We start from the raw sequence: 21,893 nt of genomic DNA, 5'->3' as shown, positions 1-21,893 counted from the left end.
GCAAGTTCGTGTGCCACACGATTAATCTGTCTACGAATAAATGAAGAAGAAACCGAATAAAAACATGAGTTTTAAGAAAAAATATCGTCATAGACAAGGAACTATATCGTCTTCGATGACCACCGTCGTCCATCAAGCATCTCGTATACTTCATTAATTAACAAGCAATTACTGCCTGCAGTCACCTACAAAAGGTACAGTAGCTGGGAAGCATGCATAAATATTGACTTTAGCAAGGATGGCTTTATTTGGTCACCTAATTATCCTTGAAAATAACATCTAATTCATTCAAATCTATGTGCCTCAATGTAGCAAAATCACCCTAACAAAGAGGACTTTTATAACACAACATTAGACAAATACGAGTCATAACGAATTGCATCTTCTGGTTGCTTGATCAAAACCCAAGAAGATAAATACATTGCACGGGGTCTAAACTAGCAGTTTAATACGGAAATATTTCTAGGTACAACTAATGCTACCTACAAAAACAAGCTATGCTCATTGTGCCACAGAAGTAGAAGTAGACCCTATATCACCCATATGTGAAAGGGATGATGCCGGTGTAGGACTCGAGACTTCTGAAGACGGGTGGGTGCCCGGGAATCCTCGTCGAAAATCATCTACCATTCTAACCACCTCCCACATTTTCGGCCGTCGCTCTGGGGTCTTCTCAGCACAAGCCATCCCAAGTTGTAGGATTGTCACCATTTCTTCCTCAACATTAGGGCACCTTAACAACTCTACATCAAATACTTCACCTGTCCACTCTTCTCGAACGACCGAGTTCACCCATCTCACTAAGGACACCTCTTCCTCTAAGGGATACTTTCCTGTAAGGAGTTCTAGTATAAGAACACCAAAGCTAAACACATCTGAGGCTTGGGTTGATTTCCTTGGATCGGTCACTTCAGGGGCTCGATAACCAGCTAGTCGTTGGACCTGTGGGGCCGATGGGGTGACCATAGTTGCTAGACCAAGGTCAGATACACAACCATGGTTTAAATGGTTAAGGAATATGTTTGAGGATTTTATGTTTCCATGGACTAGTTTCCCATTGTTGTAAGTGTGGATGTGTGCTAGTCCTTTAGCTACTCCTATCACAATATTAAGTCGGGTTTCCCAATCTAATGTTGTCGGATTTTCTCCTCTCTTCCCTGCAAAAACAAGAGCATATCAAATTATTCGTTAGGTTAAATCACAAATTCTTACATGAGACTGAATCTAATGTTTAAGGGATTTTCTACGATGTACCCCTGTGTTTTCCTGAATTCTACCATATACCCTCGATTTTTAAGAAACATCTGATATACCGCTAAACTCCCACATTAGTTCCTAAAATACCCTAAATGTCCAAATTCGAGTTTTTTAATGGTCACATATTATCACAAAAATTGTGCATTGATGAGTATATAAGGATTATATTAATAGCTTTACGTATTCTAGATGAGTAATCAACTTAAACCGCCCAAATAAAATATTTAAAATTGTCAAATTTTACCATTTAGGGTATATGCAGAACAATTTATTGAGTTCAGGGCATCTTGTGTGATTTTGAAAAGGTAAGTATATATTGTAGAACCCGGGAAAACACAGGATACATCATAGAAAAACCCAAAGTTTAATTATCTTATATTGTGAATGCGACAAATATATGAAAATTCGTAGATAAAACGAAAATACGATTAAATAATTCATACCATGTAACATTGTTGATAAGCTGCCAGAGTTGAAATAATCATAAACCATAAGTTTCTCATCTTTGGAATAATAATAAGCTCTAAGAGCAACCACATTTTCATGCTTGATATTACCAACAACCTCCATTTGTTGTTCAAATTCCCGTTTTCCTATCGACACCTCCTTCAACCGCTTCACCACTACAATAGTCGAGTCCTCGAGGGAGGCCTTGTAGGTTGTTCCGAAAGCACCCTTACCAAGAACCTCGGCCGAGGCCCTTAATAAATCCTCTAAGTCAAATACCAATTTTGATCCCTCAAAAAACGTCATCCTCCCATTCTTCTCTTCTCGACTCTCCGTAACCATTTTTCCCTTCTTAATTCCCTCGTCTACCTCCTTTTGTTGCTTCATACCATTTTTTTTCGCGTAGAGAACGACCACCAAAACCGCGGTTAAAACAAACACCAATGCAAACCCTCCTAGTATTATCCCCAACAATGCTGTCTCACTTATCTTCTTCTTTGATTCATGAACTCGAACCGGTTGGCTAAAGGGAGATAAAGTTGATGGCAACGGCGGAATTGCCACCTCAACGGTAACATTATTACCGGAAAACGAAGAACTCGGGAACTTAACAAGAGACTTAGGCAATGTCCCATTTAAATGATTATTTGATAAATTCAAGTACCTTAAACTCGGTGAACCGAAATCCGGAATTTCACCATAAAACAAATTACTTGAAAGATCAAGTGTTGTAAGACGAATCAAACTCGAAAAAGACCGAGGAATACTTCCATTAAACTTATTATTAGACAAATTAATAACACCAAGATTCGGCCAAACAGAGAAATTTAACGGCAGAGGACCGAAAAACCGATTAAATTGAAGATATAAAGATGTCAAATTCCACAACTTAGAAAAATCAGATGGAAATTGACCTGAAATCAAATTGTTTCTTAAGCTTAATATTTGTAATCCAGTAAGACGACCAAGTGTGTTATTAGGAATCGAGCCTCGAAACCCGAACCCTGGTAGTCTAAGAGCTACAACCAGGGTTTGTTGATCATTGCAGGTTACACCAGTCCAGCTAGTACAGACAGGAGTCACTGGACTCCAGTTTAGATACCGCGAATACGACGATTTTTGTAGGAAGTCTAGCAATGCTTGTTTGTCTTCAAATGGTTCTCCATTAATATGTAGTAATGTGAATCTAAGGAGTATGATTGATGTGAAAATGATTCCAAATTTGTTCATGTTTTGATTAGGGTTTGTAATCTAGGAAAGAAATACATATGTATAAATAGAAAAATAACATGATACAGGTGAAGTAATTATGCATTTATAGTAATATTAATGTTGAGGTAATTATGTATCAATGGTCAACTGTGGCAACAACCATAAGATCATTGTAGTAGTACGAAAAACATTATTAGCAAATTCAATTACGTAATTAATATTAAAACAAAAACATTTTTTTTTTCTTACCTAACAAGTCAAAGCTATTTACTTTTCTGCAATAGAGCATTGAAATGTGTAACATGAATAGTTTCACATAAAAACAAAAACAATTTCTTTTGGTGTAACGAGAGTTATAAGGGTAAATATGATGTTGACCGACTTGAGTACCACACAGATTATCTTATACAAAACTAACTGTCGATTCAAAGTAAATCGAATCTTATTCTACTTACCAATATCCACTTTTATCGGGTAAGATCTCTCGAGTTTCACTAACAATTCAGATAAATACAACGATTTTATACAAAACTTACCAGAGTCAAAATAACTTGAATTTTTTACTTGCAAAATGTGATTAATAGGAATCATGGGAGAGAAGTGATGTTGGAATTAAGCATATGGGAAAAATATAAGTAGTTTAATTGGTTGAAATAGGGAAGTTAATGAATAGAGACAAGAGGGTACAAAACATTGAGTATGGATCAGTGAAAGATAATTAAGATGATACAGTAATTAATTAGGTATTTATGTGGAAATTTTGAAGTTGGTAGTGTATAGGGTTTGGTTGAGTAAGTAGATAGAATTGCAATAATGATCTCTCAGTCAAGAAAACAGAGAGTTATTATATGTGTGCAGCACTGCAGCATGATCAGGAATGGTGCATCATATTCATGCATGTGAAGACAAAACTTGAGACAACTAACCATATTTAATCAATTTTTTTTGTGTTGAGGGCCCTGCAGCTGTTATCTTTTGTAAACCCGATATACGTGACGTGATAGCCTGCAAACCACGGGTAAGTCAACAGTTAGAAACAAACTCGAAATTTAGAAGACATAGCCTCAAGACGTAAACACTTCACAAGATTGCTCTTGGAAATGTCTAAACCCGACTTCTTTCAGAATTTCATCCAAGTTTTTAACCACTAAATTTTATCTTACCGGCTATGTAATCAATTGTTTGTTGGATCAGCATGAGCCCCATTTACGCCCATATTATAACGGTTTTACTATTTTTGGTTGAATTATGATTATGATCTTATTTAATATGCTATATATTTCATTCTATTGTTTATGATGTTAAAAAATATTAATTTTAGTAAGGAATATTAGAGACTTATACAATCACATAAAATGGAAGAAATATGTCCCAAAAAATCCTTTTGTTATTTTATAAAGCAAAACCATATACGAATTTAAAAACGCAAATTATTGCAAATTTTACAATATTTGTGAATAAAACATGCAAGCCTACCATTACAACTGGGATTAGGTTGGCATCAAAATATGGAAAATACTACTATACTTCAAGTTATATAGGCATTGTACAATCATATACATTTATTCGAATTTATATGTAATTTTTCTGAGTTTTTTTAAAGTTTATTTGTTTTGTTATTTTTAAGTATGTGAGTTCAAATACTTTTGTTATAAATTTCAGTTAACTTTAAAATAAAACTCAAAATTTTAAAGCAGTACCAATTCTACACCACCAGTTATAATGGTATAGTCTATCAATTGCAAAATATGGGCATCCACTCAAATTTCAAGTCCAAGACAAATAAAGCCCAATTCCATACTGTTGAATTGGTGAATAAGCCCGTGGGCCAACCAATTCCAATAAGTGGGTTTTATTGCTCTAATGGCTTCAATAAAACTATTTCGACCCATTTCCAATTTTCATCAACACGCCTCTTTTTCTTTTAATTGCGGAAATATGTTTCAAATACTTCCTCTGTCTCGGTTAAATGGTCAATTGTTGTCCTTTGGCACAAAGACCAAGGAAAGAGGAGGAGACCAATTACTAAATGACAAGTGAACCAAATTAAAGGTGAATTATCAAATTGCTCATCAAGTTCATTCTTAATAGTATAGAAATGACAACAATTGATCATTTAAAAAATGGAAAAGACAACAAATGACCGCCAAGTGGAGGAGTCGTTATTTATACTCGCCGGAATTGATCAGCCGACTTATGGCCGATGTGAACTCGAGTATGATTTAAATTCAAATTAACCCAATTCGAATTGACTCTACTCAATTTGAAAATTTCGGTTCTCAATCAGCCAGCCCCTGCTCATAGCTGATTGAGGATTACACATCCAACACATTTTCCAATCTCAACACATTTTCCAATCCAAAATGACCTATTTGTCAGTCCACCCCAATAAACTACGGAGTATAAAGAACGCAATCATCTCATTGTACACGGACACTATCAGACGAATAGTGGTCTCTCACAAAATGCAAGTGGGACAGCAAGTGAGGTATCCATTTCCCACTCAGTTGCACTATCCACTCTCATTTTGCGAGAGACAATATCCATCTACAACTTTAGACAGATAGTGTCCATCTAAAGTGAGAATTTATGTAAAAAACGAGTTTAATACGGAGCAACTTTTCACAAAACTTTTATTAAAAACGCCTCACAATTTTTATTAACTTTTCTTGAATTTACCATTAATACCCCGCATCAGAATTCTCTAACTACCCCGTCAGCGAAAACGAGCATGAATTGTCGTTGAAAAGTTTAGCTCCAAGTTAAACTCCAGAAGACCAAGACCCACAGCGACCAAGCACAAATTCTCATTATAGACGGACACTATCCGTCTATACGTATAGACGGATACCACTTCCCCTCACAAAATACCCATTTGCCATAAAGTGAAAAGCACATGGGGGTGTCCCACCTTGTCCCCCCTATCCATTTTATTAGAGATCTTTACCCGTCTGTTCGCCCCACCCGTCTATACCAAGACCTATTGGCGACCAAGACTTAACCTCGTACGAACGTTGTAAATTCACCAGCAATTCAGCAAACGTAGAGAATGGGGTAAATATGTCTTAGTCTATGATCACTATCACAGTACAAGGTGATTTGTACGGACTGATCTATAAATAAATGGCTAACTAAGGTCATGTTCTTTTAGACTTAATTTCAGTTTTAATAAGTTCAGTTCAATTTAGCTTTATTAAGTTAAGTTAAATTTAGTTCAGTTCAGCTCTATTCAATTCAATTCAGTTCAGTTCAGATCAGTTTAGTTTAGTTTAGTTCAGTTCACATTAATTTATTTCAACATTAATATTATTATTCTTATTTTACAATATATTCTTATTGTTTTCATTGTTATTATAATAATTTATTTACTATTTTTATTATTAATATATTATTATATTATTATTATTAATTTAGTTATATTTAGTTATTATTTTATTATTATGATTAATGGCAATATTATTAGTATTAATATTTATTATTATTATTATTATTATTATTATTATTATTATTTATAATATTTATATTATACTTATCATATTTGCTTTTTAGTTATTATTATTAACACATTATATTATTTAATATATTATAATATTACTAATAATATTATCATTTATATTACTATATTTATTATTATATTACTATTTTATTTTTTATAGAGTAAATTGATAAACAGTATCAATATAAAGACCTTTTTTATAAACGGTACCAACATAATCAATAATTCGTAAACAGTACCAAAATAATAACTTTTATCTACAAATAATACCAAGTCGCCTTTTTACTTCATTTTTTTTCCTACTTTACATGTATTTTCATCTAATAGAGGGAGTTTGGAAGTTGATGAGTCAAGATTTGTACATAAATGATGGTTTCTTGGACTTTATATAGTGGGTTAAGATGAGATTTTTAGGCGACTTGGTACTATTCATAGATAAAAATTAATATTTTGGTACTGATTACGAATTATTGATTATGTTAGTAGTCTTAGTACTGTTTATAAAAATGGGTCCTTATATTGGTACTGTTTATCAATTTACTCTTTTATATTACTTATTAGATTATTATTATATTATATTAATATATTATTATTATTATTATTATTAATGAATAATATTATTGTAATATTTATTATTATTATTGGTATTATTGTAATTATACTATTTATTGTTATTATTATTATTATTATTATCTTTTTATTTTTGTTTCAGTTCAGATCAGTTCAGCTTCATTAAGTTAAGTTCAAACAATTGCAGTCCAAAAAAACATGGCTTAAAACTATTTCGACCCATTTCCAATTTTCAATCAACACGCCTTTGCGGAAATATGTTTCAAATACGGAGTAGTTATTTATACTCATCGGAATTGATCAAACTCGACTTATGCCCGATGTGCACTCGAGTATGATCTAAATTCAAATTGACCCTATTCGACTTTACTCAATTTGAAAATTTATGTTCTCAATCAGCCCTTGCTCATAACTAGGGATGTCAATGGGGCGGGGTGGGTGCGGAGGAGGGGTAACCCGCACCCGTCCCGCGAATCTATAATGTGTACCCACACCCGCCCCACGACCCGCGGTGGGTTGAACTTTTCAAACCCGTCCCCGCCCCACGGGGACCCGTTGACCCGCCAAATTACCTATCTCCTCATAAACAATTTTTAAAAATATAAATCTAAAATCTAAAATATACTAGTCGTACTACTTATACAAATAAGTTTTCGCAAAATATACATTCAATTAACTTGTACACAAGTTTTTCAAACCATGAAAGAGTTTTACAAACAATGAAACGCATGTCCAAAGTAAACAAAGCTGCTTGATCAAATTAACAGAGCTTCACTCGTTGTTCCCTTAAATCATCTAAAGCTCCGTTAGCATTCTTACCAAGTATCATTGGTTTGGGCTTTTTATCCTCTTGTTATAATTTTCTTTTATTATTATAGTATAATTACTACTACTTATTATAGGTGGGTTGGTGATTTGGAGATGAGTGAGGCGGGTATAAGCGGAGCGGGGACATGCGGAGCGGGGACATGCGGAGCGGGGCGGGTGTGGGGCGAGGTGGGTATGGGGCGGGTTTCATGTGATACCCATCCCCGCCCCACGACCCGCGGCGAATGATACATTTGAAACCCATCCCCGCCCCATGACCCGTCAAATCATTACCCGCGCCCGCCTCAAGTGGGGCGGGTGCGGGGCGAGATCCGCCAAAACCCGCCCCACTGACATCCCTACTCATAACTGATTGGCGATTACACATCCGACACATTTTCCCATCCAAAATGACCTATTTGTCAGTCCACCCAATAAACTACGGAGTATAAAGAACGAGTTTAATACGGAGCAACTTTTCACAAAACTTTTATTAAAAACGCCTCACAATTTTTATAAACTTTTCTTGAACTTACCATTAATACCCCGCATCAGAATTCTCTAACTATCCCGTCAGCGAAAACGAGTATGAATTGTCGTTGAAACGTTTAGTTCCAAGTTAAACTCCAGAAGGCCAAGACTTGAGTCTTGAACAATTGGTCAACCTTTACCGTACAAGTATCAATCACGAACATATTAACCACGACGACGAAGACTTAACTTTGTACGAACGTTGGAAATTCACCAGCAATTCAGAAAACGTAGAGAATGGGGCAAATATGTCTTAGTCTATGATCACTATCACGGTACAAGGTGATTTGTACAGACTGATCTATAAATACATGCATACACTAACGTTCTAATCAACCAAACAAATATCACAAATTCACTCAATATTACATTTAAACAGAATAATTTTACGAAAAAAATGACACACAATTTTCCACCCAAATTATATAATAACCTTCTCCTAGTATTCTTTTATGCCTTGCTAACTTTCTATAGTTGCAAAGTTGCATCATCGTCATCAGAGGTTAACGACAACCACGTCCAATGTGTTGAGAGTGAGAGAGATGCCCTGCTTCACTTTAAACAGGGCATTCGTGTCGACCATTGTGGGTACCTCGATGATTGGGGGCGCAGTCAGGAATGCTGCCAATGGCACGGTATTCGCTGCAACAACCAATTTGGCCATGTCATCAGTCTCAAACTTGGTGGCTTCGTCTCTGATAATAGTGGCTTCCAGCCTTGTTTAGAAGGTACACTCGGTAATTCTCTTCTTGACTTGAAGCATTTGAAATATTTAGACCTAAGTATTAATAATTTCACAGAAGCATTACCGAAATTTATAGGTTCACTTGCTAGCTTAGAACACCTTAACCTCTCATATGCTGGGTTTACGGGTGTGATTCCTCAAGAAATCAGAAATCTTTCAAGACTAACATCCCTTGACCTTAAAGTTCGGCCTTTTAACATGAGGGTGGATAGCTTGTGGTGGCTTTCACGTATGAGGCTGTTAAGGGAAGTTGATTTGAGTGGCATTGATCTAAGTGTTGTTACAAATACTTGGCTCTCTATTGTTAACAACCTTCCATCCTTACGAAAGCTTCGTTTGGATGACTGTGGACTATCTCTAAACTCGCCATCTTCTCTTTCATATACGAATTCATCCACAACACTTAGTGTCCTCAGCCTTGCAGAAAATAACTTGAATGACACGTCAATATTTGAGTGGTTGTTCAACTTGACTGGACTTGAGACTAGCCTTACCTATCTTGACCTCTCGGCAAATCAGATGTTTGGAAATAATTTGCAATCGTCTGGACGTTCAATGAAACGCCTTGATGATTTATGTAGCTTGCAAACCCTAGCCTTGCCTTATACCGGTCTCAGCTACAAGTTCTCTGACATCGTCCAATCCTTTTCTTCATGTCCACACAAACCATTAGTGTCTCTACAGTTAAGCAAAAACCAAATTTGGGGCTCGATTCCAGATAGCATTGGCTTCTTTTCTTCCTTGAGGGTATTAGACGTCGCTAATAATCAGCTGAGTGGTACTATTCCTCAATCCCTTGGACGACTTACGATGCTTGAGAGGTTGTATCTTACTTCAAATTATTTGAACGGAACTCTCAAAATCGCCCACCTATCTAACCTCTCAAAACTACGTGCGCTGAGCTTGTCATATAACACAGCAGTAGTTGTTAAGATTAGCTCTTATTGGATTCCACCATTTCAGCTAGATAGCCTCGATTTAAGGTTATGTAAGATAGGCCCTTATTTCCCAAGGTGGCTTCTAACTCAAAAAAACTTGTTGATGCTTGATATATCCAATGCGAGTATTTCAGACACCATTCCTATTTCTTTTTGGAACTCGAGCTTGGGGCCGAGATTTAACATGCTAGACCTGTCTAACAATATGATTCATGGTACAATTCCAGATGTACCAGTCACCTTTAACAATGTCTATAGCATTAACCTAGAATCCAACTATTTTGAAGGTGAAATACCATCATTTTTAAGCAAAAATGTTTCAATCCTGTATCTAAAGTACAACCAGTTTTCAAAAGGGCTTGCTCGTTTATTGTGCCCACAAACCCCAAGGTCTCTTTTCATGCTTGACCTATCAAACAACTTGTTCTCAGAAAACATTCCGGATTGTTGGAGCTATCTCGATCAATTATTTAGCCTCCATCTAGAGAACAACAATTTTCAGGGAAATTTACCATCATCCATGGGTGCGTTACATCAGCTCAATGCACTACACTTGAGCAACAACAATCTATCTGGTGAATTACCAGTATCTCTAGTAAATTGCAAGTCATTGGTGATTCTCGACCTTGCATATAATTACTTGATTGGCCATATACCCCCTAGCTTTGGGCATAGTTTCGAAAATCTTGGCATTCTTACCCTACAAAATAATAATTTTTTTGGTGGTCTACCTACTAGCATTTGTGATCTTTCTCAACTCCAAATCTTAGACATTTCAAACAATCACATTTCCGGAACCATCCCGAGATGTTTGTACAAACTGGAAAGCATGGTCAACACAGATGAGTCCTCTCCACAATTGGATATTGTTTTGGGGAGTTATCTAGAAGCAGTATATGATAGCACACTAGTGATGTGGAAAAGAAAAGTACAGGAGTTTGGTGGTAGCAAATCATTAAGATTACTTAAAGGCATTGATATTTCCAACAATAAGCTAGAAGGCCATATTCCAGAAGGCATATCAACTCTCGTTGGTTTAAAATTCTTGAATCTATCACGAAACAATCTTAACGGAGTTATTATGTCAAGAATTGGTCAACTGACCTCTTTGGAATATCTTGATTTATCGCATAACCATCTCTCTGGTGAAATCCCTCAAAGTTTGTCTCAAATAAGCACTCTGACCGTGTTAGATATTTCAGACAATAACTTGACTGGAAAGATTCCGGTTGGCACACAATTGCAAAGTTTTGATGCTTCATCATACATGGGGAACCCCGGACTTTGCGGAGAACCGCTCCCAAAATGTGGTAGAGATGAAACACCCATTATTGAACCAAATGGAAATGGCAAGCACGAGACAAAAGACAACTTTATCCTAGGACTGTGCATAAGTGTGATACTTGGATTTATCACAGGATTTTGGGGAGTTTTCGGTACTTTAGTTCTAAAAAGAACTTGGAGACATGCCTTTTTCCGATTCTATGAAGACACAAAAGACCGGATGTGTGCTATATGGGTTAGAAGTACCGATTATTAATATAAGGAGATCTAAAGCTACATGACAAGTGTTTCTATCATATTTTTGTTATCATCATTCGTATAGTTTACTTCCTTTATTCACTGCGTTTTTTTCCTTATGTACCTAGAATTTGTAATAAAGCCGCTCATAGGCTAGCTAAGCGTGCTATTAAACTGTAGAACTCGTTAACCCGATTGTCAAAAAAAAAAGAAAAAAAAAAATTCCTAGTTAATGAAGTTTGTATGCATTTTTCTTTCTTTCACGTGATTGATGTAAGCTAACTTCTTCGGGTGCTTCCTCCAAGTTGATATAAACTCACTCTCTTGCTTTCAAGTTTCAATCAATAATTGGTTGAGTAGTTGTTTAAGGCCGTCTCATTGTGATACCACACAAATCTTAAGTTTCCTATGAAACGATGTTATGTTTTGCGAGGCCAATCCAATAATTCATTTAGAACTCGCAACTAAATACCCATCAACTTTCCCATTAAGAAATTAACATATAAAAATATTAACTCCAAATATGGTTCCAGATACTTCTATTGTATAACCGTGTCATATGATAATTTATTTAACAACAATATTCGAATTAAAAATAGAAATTAGCATCATGATTATGAGGACATTTCTTATATTCGTTAGGATATACTATCTCCATTGTTCCAATTGTTGAACCATATAAGGAGATAAATCGAGTTGTAATTTTCACTTTGTGAGAGAGAGTTTTTGGGGTACGGGATTGTACTCGAGTAGCACGATCGGGGTTGATCGTGGGGATTTTCTTTGTAATTGAGTTTGATTATAAAGAAAATATTAATAAGAGAGAGATGGACGTAGACCTTTAGAGATTAGGTCGAACCACGTTAAAAATCTTGTGTCTCGTGGTTTTATCGCTCTTTATATTTTGTTTGATTTTAGTTATTTCATAACTCGTTGCAATCAGAACAGTACAGCACGATTTACTTCGTTTAAACAGACATAGCGACTGTTTAATTAGCCCGAGTACTGATTCTTAATTAAACGAGAAGGAGATGGTTAAGGCCCAACTATTATAAATATTCCTATTACTTTTATTAGTACAAAGGTGCTGCATATTCTGCAAATCTCAACATACTCGTTAACTCGTATATATTTGGTGATACCTCTATTGCTACTGAACTGAGTATTCTGCAAATCTCAATATATATATATTTGGTGATTCACTTACTCCTTTATGTTTCAAGGCAACACTTAGTTAACAAAAGTGCTAACTTAACAATTACTCGTTATTTTACTTCGTAGTTCGTACATGTTTAATATATATGTATGTGTGCAAGTATTTGATGTCAACAGTCAAGATCAATAACCCATAATCAACAATTTTTAGACCAAAATTCTTTGTTTTATGAGCAAGTATCCGACTCTAAAGAATTTTAAGAAGGTAAGATAGCAGAGAAAGAAAAATAGAGGAGATGAATTCAAATGAGCAGAGAAAGAAAAACAGCAAACAGAGAACCGTGAACAGAGAAGAAGTAAACCACAAAAGCTGAAAAGAAAGAAAAGAAGGACAAACTAACCTAGCAATGGTGCAGCTGTAGTTGGTTGCAGGCACAGCAATGGTGAAAGGGCAGAAGCGCCCATCTTAGAGAAGGGATAGCAGTAAGAATTACTTCAGCTGGTATTATGATGACTACTGCATTGGTGAAGGTTGTGTGCAGTGTGATTATTTTCGCAGTGCGGCTTTCTTCCTGGTTGTTGAAGCCTTAGTTTCGTTCTTTCATTTTTGCTCAAATCATCATTACCATCTTTACTGACTGTAGTTGTTGCAGTGAATGAACTTCTTCTTCCACTCCACAGATATCTGCCTTTTTCGCCTTCTTTTCTTCAAAATTACTCCCTCCATCTCAATCATTTGTTTACCTTTCATTATAATACATTGGAATTAAAAAGGAATTTTGTCCACTTCTAATTCAAAGGTTTAGCAAACACGTGAAATGTGTCAATTACCGAATTCAATTTCAATTGTAAGCGGAATTTTAACCAAAGTTAAAAACATAATTGCAAAGCTAAACCAAACCAATCACAGAAACACAAAGATGATGAATAAAGGAAATCAAACAACAAAAACAAACTAACAAACCCTATGAAATTAAATACCCAGTAGAGTGATAAAAAAAACGATTTTAAATTGAAAATTAGGGTTTTTACCGGTTGTGATCGCCAATTCGCCATGGCCGTCGCAAACGCCGGTTGTCGCTATGTTTGGAAAATGAATTAGAACTTTAGAAGAGTAGTCGTCTACACTCATCTGTGTAATGAAACAAAGGAAACGCAATTGAGGAAGGGAATTAAATGTTACGGGGTGTGAGAATTTTTTAAAGAGTTATTTAGAAAACGATTTTACCTTAAAATAATACTTCATTCGTCCTGGTCATTTGTTTCCTTTTTTATTTGGGTGTTTATTTACACTAGAGATTACATGTCCCACTTTTATATCTCATCTTGTGTCCTATTCTTTTAAAATCTTGACACATCACACTTGAAATAATAAAAATGGTAAAATTATATATCAAAGTGTTAATGTGTCATTAGGAGATGTAATGAGACACAAGATGAGACATGAAATGAGACAGAGGATCTGCTCTGGTTTATTTACGCACTACACATCTCCTATATACTTCTCCTATATACTAAGAGAATAAAATTCTCAAAAAATTTTCCCACCAGAAGAAATTCTTTTTAAAAAGGAAATATGCAAGACTTTCTTTTAATAAATTATTGTTTTTTTCATTAAACCTTTTAATCACTATAACTTTTACTAAATTCTAAATTACAATAATTTAAATAAATAAAACAAAGTAAAATGCCAAGTGGACCAAATTGACTTTCATACAATAAATCAACCTAAAATCTCGAGCTTGAAAAATTAAAGCTCGGAATCGGTTCGGAAACTTGAGCTTGAGCTTCATGAGCAATTTGATAATTCACAGTCAATTTGGTCAATTTGTCATTTAGTAATTAGCTTGGAATCGGCTCGGAAACTTGAGCTTGAACTCGGAATCGGCTAAGAATTTTCCGAGCTTAAAAAATTAATGCTCGGAATCGGATCGAATTAGGCTCGAGCTCGGTTAAATCATTATCTTATTTACTTAACTTTTAAATAAATTTTAAAATAAGTATATTTTAAGAAAAATGCAAATATAAAATACTTATCAAATATAATAAAAATATAATCATAAATGCTAAAATAACGTTTTATTAAGAATAAAAACAATTGTAAAATGCCAAAATTAAATAATAATAATAATAATAATAATAATAATAAAAATAAAACAAGCCTAAACGAGCTTCCGATCCGAGCTCTACCAAGTTCGGAATCCAATTTGGTCCACCTCAGCTCGGAATCAGTTTTGACCTATTTCGAGCCGAGTTTTGACCGAACTGATTTTAAAGGCTCATAGGCTCTAGAAGCCGGCTCAGATCATTTACAATCTTACAGTTGTGTAAAACATTTTATACAATTATTTGTAATTTTTTATCTAATCATTTGTGACCGTCAAAGCGGTTTCAAAGATGGTATAATCCGTCCCAGACTTGTAATAAAAATTCGTAGAAAATTGTTTATTTATATATACAATAAATAAAAGAAAATTTTTAATAAAAATTATTCTCGTACTATATAGCTAACTTTTCCTAATATTAAACCTAAATTCTTGTTTAAGACTTAAGATATGTACGAATTAAATTTTCATGGTAATCAATGATGACAAAGGATGGATGGAGATGAATGATATTTGATACATTAATAAATTTAATGGTAGTAATGTACGGAGTATAATACATGAATGTTATAGATTAATTAAAAATATACATGTACTAGTTTGAAAGCCCGTACTTCGTACGGGTTAATGACCTTGATTATTTTAAAACTAAGTTATAGAACATTATCGAATAGGTGTTTCAAAGTTCAAATCCGGGTGTCACATAATTCTAAAAAAAATGAAATATCTTAATCCTTTATGGTCTATTAATACGTACTTGATTCTAAGCATTAAGTAGTCTCTAAAGGTTTGTTATCTCGAATTCTAGCAAAATTTATTAAGTACTAATCATCATAGCCCTTATTTTGTTATCTCGAATATAAAGACAGGTGTGAAATTAATGAATAATTTACATTTGCTGTATTTTGTGAGGAGGAATAAAGCAAATATAAACTATTGACTAATACGGAGGGAGTATATATTTTGTTTGAACCATATATCTAACCCTTCAAATATGGACAATTTACTTACACATGTCATGCTTTTAAATTAGTCATTTCAAAAATTTTTTGCTCAATTAATAAGACCGTCTTACATAATAATAATAATTAATCTTCTAATTACTGATACACAGAGTTCACTTTTATGTTCTTTCTTTCACAAAGCACATGTAATGTATACTCCTATGATCATCTTATTGTTATTGTTCCGGGTGTAATTCCAGAGCAAGTATTGTTACCACCCGTGGCTTGTAGAATGTCGTCTTTGGTTGGATCCTTCTTTCCTTAATCGTTCCTCTCGGCCTCTCCTGCAACAATGAACGAACTGAGGGCTTGGCTTTGTGCCAAGCGTACTCACTCCGACGCTCAAGTCAGTAAACTTAAGGGATAAGTTGTTACTTGGCTGAATGTATATTGTAGAGAGATAAGGAAGATTATACCAGATGAATAGTGACTTTTAGGTTAAGTTCTGGATCCTTTCCTCAATGAAGGTTGAGGAGTATTTATAGGCTTTCACCTTTTGTCACGTAGTGGCCAAGTGGCCAAGTGGCTAGCAGGTGGAAAGACTGATCTACCCCTCGGCCGAGGGACCTATGGCAGGCCGGCGGGCCCTGTTGACTCACCGCCGAGGGGTCTTGGATATGAGTACGCGGGTATGTGTCCCGGCGGGGTTGCCATCCGAGACCAGTCCGACAGCCGATGGGCCGCATCGGCTAGGGCCGTCTAAGCCCGTTGACTTGTCTTTGTCGATATCTTTGACCTTGCTCAATATGTTGACTTGGTCGGCGGTGCGAAATATGCCCCATCAATTTGCCCCCGCCGTAGTCTATGCCGTGGTATGGGCTCGATGTACGTTTGAGCGTATATTCCCGCGTAAGTAATTTGTAAAAAAATTTACGCATCGGCTTCTTCTCGGCGGCTTCGATTACCTCGGCCTCGGTCTTTCTTAGGCCGTACCATATCCCCCCTCCACATGGATGCGTAAAGGGCATCCGATGTGGAAAAGAAAGTGACGCCGGCCGAGACCAGGGTTGAGAGTGCCGGTTGTTTTTGATTGCCCCCGCCGCCGCTTACTTAGCTTGGTTGATCATGTGGCCGGCGGAGAACAGATGCTTGAGAATTTGTTGAGGAAGGTGAATAGGCGGAGAGATATGAATGGGCGTGTTGAAGACGCTTGGTCACCGTTGCATTGATTGACGTTCAACTGTTGCAACGATTGACATCCCGTGGTTGCATGTCCGACACGTGTCTCATTCGCCGATTGGATGACGCTTCATGGGTCGTTCTCTCGATTGGTCCTTCTTCATGGGCTTTTCCCATAAATAGGGCGATTATTCCGTGAAATTGGCCACCAATTTCATTCTCCAAAATTTTCTTCTCTCTAAACTTTCAAGGGCTTCTTTGTCTTCCGATTTTCGAGTTGTTACTCCGGCGAGTGTTTTTCTTCAAGGTAAACAAACAAACTTCCCAATTTCTTAACTTTGTAAGTTTTTATTGTAAACATGTCTTCTCAACGATGCCGGGCCTAGTAAACCGGCGCTGGGGGGTTCCCCGTCGCGTCTTGATGAGGAGGAGAAGTTGGACGCCCTCCCGATAAGGCACTGGGGCCCTAGGTCTCCTTCTCCTGAAGTCGATCCTCGAATTTTGGAGGAGTGGGAGGATGACGATGATGACGCGACGATTTTGGTGATGATGCTTTGAAAAGGCTCGTCCCAAAGAGGGGAGGCGAGACGTTATGGATCACGGTGACGTCTGTAAGGTACGCGTTGACCGAGCTTGGACCCATAAGTTGGCCGCTTGTTCCTGAGAAATTTTTCGAGGGCCATTTCTTCTTTGGCAGGGGATACAAGATTGTTATCCCTGAGGAGGGTCAGGCCGTCTGTTGCCCTCCACCGGGCCATACCGGTGTATACATGCGACACTTGGAGTACGGGCTCCGGTTTCCGCTGAACGAGTACGTCATGGCTATCATCAAAGCTATGAACGTCGCTGTGGCCCAACTGCATCCGTTGGCCATGAGGACGATAGTCGGCTTTGTGTGGCTTTGTCTCTTCAAGGGGGAGGCCCCGACGGTGAATTTATTCCGCCGGCTTCATTATCTCCAGTCAATCTCTCGGCGCGTCGGTTGGTACAGTGTGCACATGGAGAAGGGTTATGTCTCTGTTGACAAACTTACTTCTTGCAAAGACCGGAGAGATCGGTGGGTGTACGTTAAGGTGCTTGGATGACTATCCGCCGCCCATTGCCGCTTTCAAGACCAAGTTAACTTGCGGTGTGAGACTAAGGCGGAACATGACAGATGGGTCACCCGAAAAAAACTCAAGATGGATGCCGGCAGGTCTCTCTTAGGGAGGATGAGAGGTCAAGCGATGAGGCTCTTTGAGGCGGACAAGAGTGGAGTGCCGAAAAGATGGATTCCCCAACGCAGATCATTCTTCAGGATGAGCCGCTCTGCCATGTCGGCCTCATACCGGCCTTAGCACAGGGTGAGTGGGGTCGGTATGAGGCCCATCACCGCTGTCAATGTTCCTGTTCTTCGAACTTCGATTTAATTCCTCTACTTAATTCTTGCTTTGTTTCCTTCGCAGACTACTTTGGACCGGATTTGTCCGAGGATATCCTCCGGAGAATGGGCCGCACAAAGACAAAACCGTTGCTAACTTGCATCCCAAGGCTCGACCCATGACCGCGGGACGTCGCCGAATGATCTTATGGACCAAATTTGAAAAGCTTGAATGTGGTGGAGGCCCGGGCGAAGGTTGTTAGTAACATGCCGCGCCATACGCGAAAAACAAAGCCTTCGGCGGTGATGGCTTCGACATCGGCTCCGCCCTCCATCCCCCCGTTCGAAGGAGACGGTGGAGATAGTTTATATCTCCAATGGGGATGACTCCGATGAGGAGGAGGGGTCGCCCCTTGTCCGTAAAAGAAAGCGCATGCCTTTACCGCCGCCGTTGCTTCCTGCCGACGAGGAAATGCGCCCTTCGGCCAAGAAGGCCAAGCACGGTATTGATCTATCCGATGGCTCGTTTTAGCTTGGTTCATCGCGCCGCCGATGATAGGCTCTTCGGCATGCCTATGTATGTTGATACCGATGCTCTTTTTCTTTTTTTTTATTTTTATTTTGTAGATCGCCTGCATTGCGACCGCCGCTCTTGTTGAGCGAAAGTGGAGGAGAGAACCCACGCAGTCGGTGATCATAACGTCGCCATTGACTCTTCATCCCGTAAGGTTTCCCTTTCCCGACCGCAGTCGGTGATCGAAACGTCGCCACCGGCTCTTCATCCCGTAAGGCTTCCCCTCCCGACTTGTAGCGGAAAGCGCGAGGTTGATCAAGAGATTGGCGAGGTGGAACGAGCTGACCGGTGCTCGTATCATGGAGCAGGAGAAGGCCGTGGCTCAATCCGCTTTTGAGCTTAATGCCACTAAGAAGGTGGCCGCGAAGGCGAAGCCGGATCTTCTCAATGAGCGAGGCTTAGGGGGAGGCCGAGAAAGCGCTCTTGGGAGAGAAAGCTCGGGGAGGACGCCGAAAAGGAGGTCCTTCTTTGAGAGAGCCAAGGCCGAGGCGTCGCGGCCGAAGTTGAAAAGTCGCCGGCGAAGTGTGACCTTGTTCGTAGGCACGCCGACCTTTATCTCCAAAGCAGAGGAATGAATTCAGGGGAACGGTTTCGATCCGGGGAAGGTGATTCGGAGCAAGAGGCCATCATCGAGCAAAAGGAGGACGACATTGAGATGCTCCAAACCGACATGCTCCCTAACATGTGCGCCGACCCGGGATCCGGCCGAAGACGCCGCCAGGGAAGTGATTGGGGAACTCTTCCCTCTTGAAGGTTCCTTCCGTGGGGCGTTATTTAACGAGTTTTGACGAGAAGCTCGAAGCTAAGGAGAATGCCGTGGAGGAGAGAGCCAAGGAGGCGGTGAGGGTAAAAATAGAGAAAGAGGCGGCCGAGGAGGCAAGCAGCCCTTCTTTGAGAAGGCAAAGACGGCCAATGAGGAGGCCAAGAGAATGAGGGAAGCCGAGGCCGCCGAGGCAAAGGCCGAGGCCGCCGAAGCCGAGGTCGCCAGAAAACCGGGGTTGCCCATCGAAGGAGATCTTTGCTACCGCTGCGATGGCGAGCGACAGGACATAGGGAGATGATGTCCGCCCTTTTGCCTTCTCTCGTCTTTGTATTTTGTACAACTTTGGTAGGTTGTCTTTTGGTGACCCTTATGGGGACTACTGGCGTCGTTTGTATTTCTTGTAATTTGTTGAACATATTTAATAAGAGCTCGTTTCTTCTGCCTCCGGCTTGGCCGGGGTCTTTACCTCATTCCTTTTTCTTGTGCTAATAGTTGAGCGTCTCAATCTGCAGCTTAACGTTTTCACTTTGTCTGCGGCTCGGCCGAGGTCTTTTCTCGTCCTTGTCTGAGTTTTTTCTCATGTTATTAATTGGGCGTCTCCTTTGTTTCCGCCTTGGCATGGCCGAGGCGATCTAGAGTGCGTTCCTCAACTGTGTAACGCTTCTAAGGCGTTTTGATCGCTTTGCGAGTATCAATCGCGCCGGTCGTGACCGTCGAGGTGTTTGTTTCCCGAGGGTGATTGCCATTCTTGCCGGTGTGACGGTGTCAGCCGGCGAGTGCTCCTTGTTATTGACTGCCGTGGCGTCTAACACTTGGAGTGACTGTGACGGCGTCAAACCTCTTGATGGAGACTCGCCGTGGCGTCTACCACTGGAGTGACTGCGACGGCGTCCAACCTCTCGGGGGTGACCGTCGTGGCGTCTACTACTGGGGTGATCTAACGACGCGCCTACTTCTTGATGGAGATCGCCGTGGCGTCTACCACTTGGAGTGACTGCGACGGCGTCAAACCTCTTGGGGTGGCTAGTGGCGTCTACTACTTGGGTGACTGCGACGCGCCTACTTCTTGATGGAGATCGCCGTGGCGTCTACCACTTGGAGTGATCGCGACGGCGTCAAACCTCTTGGGGTGATCGCTGTGGGCATCTACTACTTGGGGTGATGCGACGGCGCCTACTTCTTGATGGAGATCGCCGCTCTTGTCGGTATGACAAAGTGAGCCGACGTCGCTATCGATAAAGACGCCGCTCTTGTCGGATGACAAAGGCGAGCTGAGCCGCGTCTGCGCTTCCTAGTGACTATGGGGAAAATGAACATTTTGATGGAAGACTTGGACGGTTTTTCATTAGATAAAAACATGCGTCGGGGTGCCCACAGCTGTTTTGGACACCTCCGCCGCTACACAGAGTTTTCCCGAGATTACCAGTGTCCTAATGGTTTATCAAAGGCACACCTTCCCAGTCAACCGCTAGTTACATCCATGAGGTCGCCCTCCTGTTGTAAGGATGGACTTTTCCCTTTCTCTGATTTCTTTGCCACTTTGAGGGATTGCATGTTGCATCCTCCGGCAAACTATCCGGACGTTGATCACCTCGTCATTCTCGTCTTTGGAGACGAGCTTATGCGCTTCCCCCCGGTCTGAGACATACATCAGTGTTAGGGCCCGGATGGACATCACTGCGTCGGCCTCGCTCAGGGTGACTCGGCCTATAAGAACGTTGTAGGCGGACGAGCCGTCGACGACCAACTCAACTCGCTAGGACATTCTTAGCCGCATTCCTTTCGTCGAACGTCACCGGAGTCCGATTGATCCCGGTGGTACCACGCCGCCCCGCAGAAGCCGTATAGTGGGTTGGTGCGGGGCTCAAGTCCTTGACTTTGCCGAGGCCGAGGAAGCACTCCCGAACATGATGTTCGTGTACGCGCCGTGTCAATCGGCACCTCTTGACCAGGTGGTTGGATATGTCCAAATTGACTACAAGTGGGTCTCTGTGAGGAGCGATGACTCCTTCGTAGTCCTTCCTTCCAATGGTCATATCGGGGATGTTGGAAGCGGGGATCGCTGTGTTGGGCACAAAGTTGATGGCCCGATATAGCTCGTTCAGGTGTCGTTTGTGCCCATGGGCGGACCCTCCGTTCTCGTTGCCCCGATGACAACATGGATCACTCCTATCCGTTCAAGACGGATTTCTTACCCGAATCGCCGGCGTCGGTCTTTTGGCCTTTGGCAACGTACTTGCCGAGGCTCCCCTTCCGGATCGCTCTTCAATGGCATTCTTCGATGCCTGG

The 21,893-nt window shown here is 39.6% G+C and overlaps 2 protein-coding genes across 2 annotated transcripts; one reads left to right on the top strand and one right to left on the bottom strand.

Annotated features, from left to right (window-relative positions):
* Window positions 1-311: 311 nt before the first annotated feature.
* Window positions 312-3,921, bottom strand: LOC141656674 (putative inactive receptor kinase At4g23740). The gene is made up of 2 exons (XM_074463648.1): window positions 1,701-3,921; window positions 312-1,157 (listed from the first exon to the last, which is right to left on the bottom strand). Exons 1-2 carry the CDS (start codon window positions 2,932-2,934, stop codon window positions 502-504), a joined length of 1,890 nt encoding a protein of 629 aa, XP_074319749.1. The 5' UTR covers window positions 2,935-3,921; the 3' UTR covers window positions 312-501.
* Window positions 3,922-8,717: 4,796 nt separating this feature from the next.
* Window positions 8,718-11,543, top strand: LOC141654814 (receptor-like protein EIX2). Its single transcript, XM_074461929.1, has one exon. It carries the CDS (start codon window positions 8,718-8,720, stop codon window positions 11,541-11,543), a length of 2,826 nt encoding a protein of 941 aa, XP_074318030.1.
* Window positions 11,544-21,893: the final 10,350 nt, after the last annotated feature.

Source organism: Silene latifolia, chromosome 5 (genome assembly GCF_048544455.1).
Source record: "Silene latifolia isolate original U9 population chromosome 5, ASM4854445v1, whole genome shotgun sequence".
NCBI lineage: Eukaryota > Viridiplantae > Streptophyta > Magnoliopsida > Caryophyllales > Caryophyllaceae > Silene > Silene latifolia.
The sequence above is the reverse complement of the archived record's forward strand: the minus strand, read 5'-3'. Positions and strand labels throughout refer to the sequence as shown.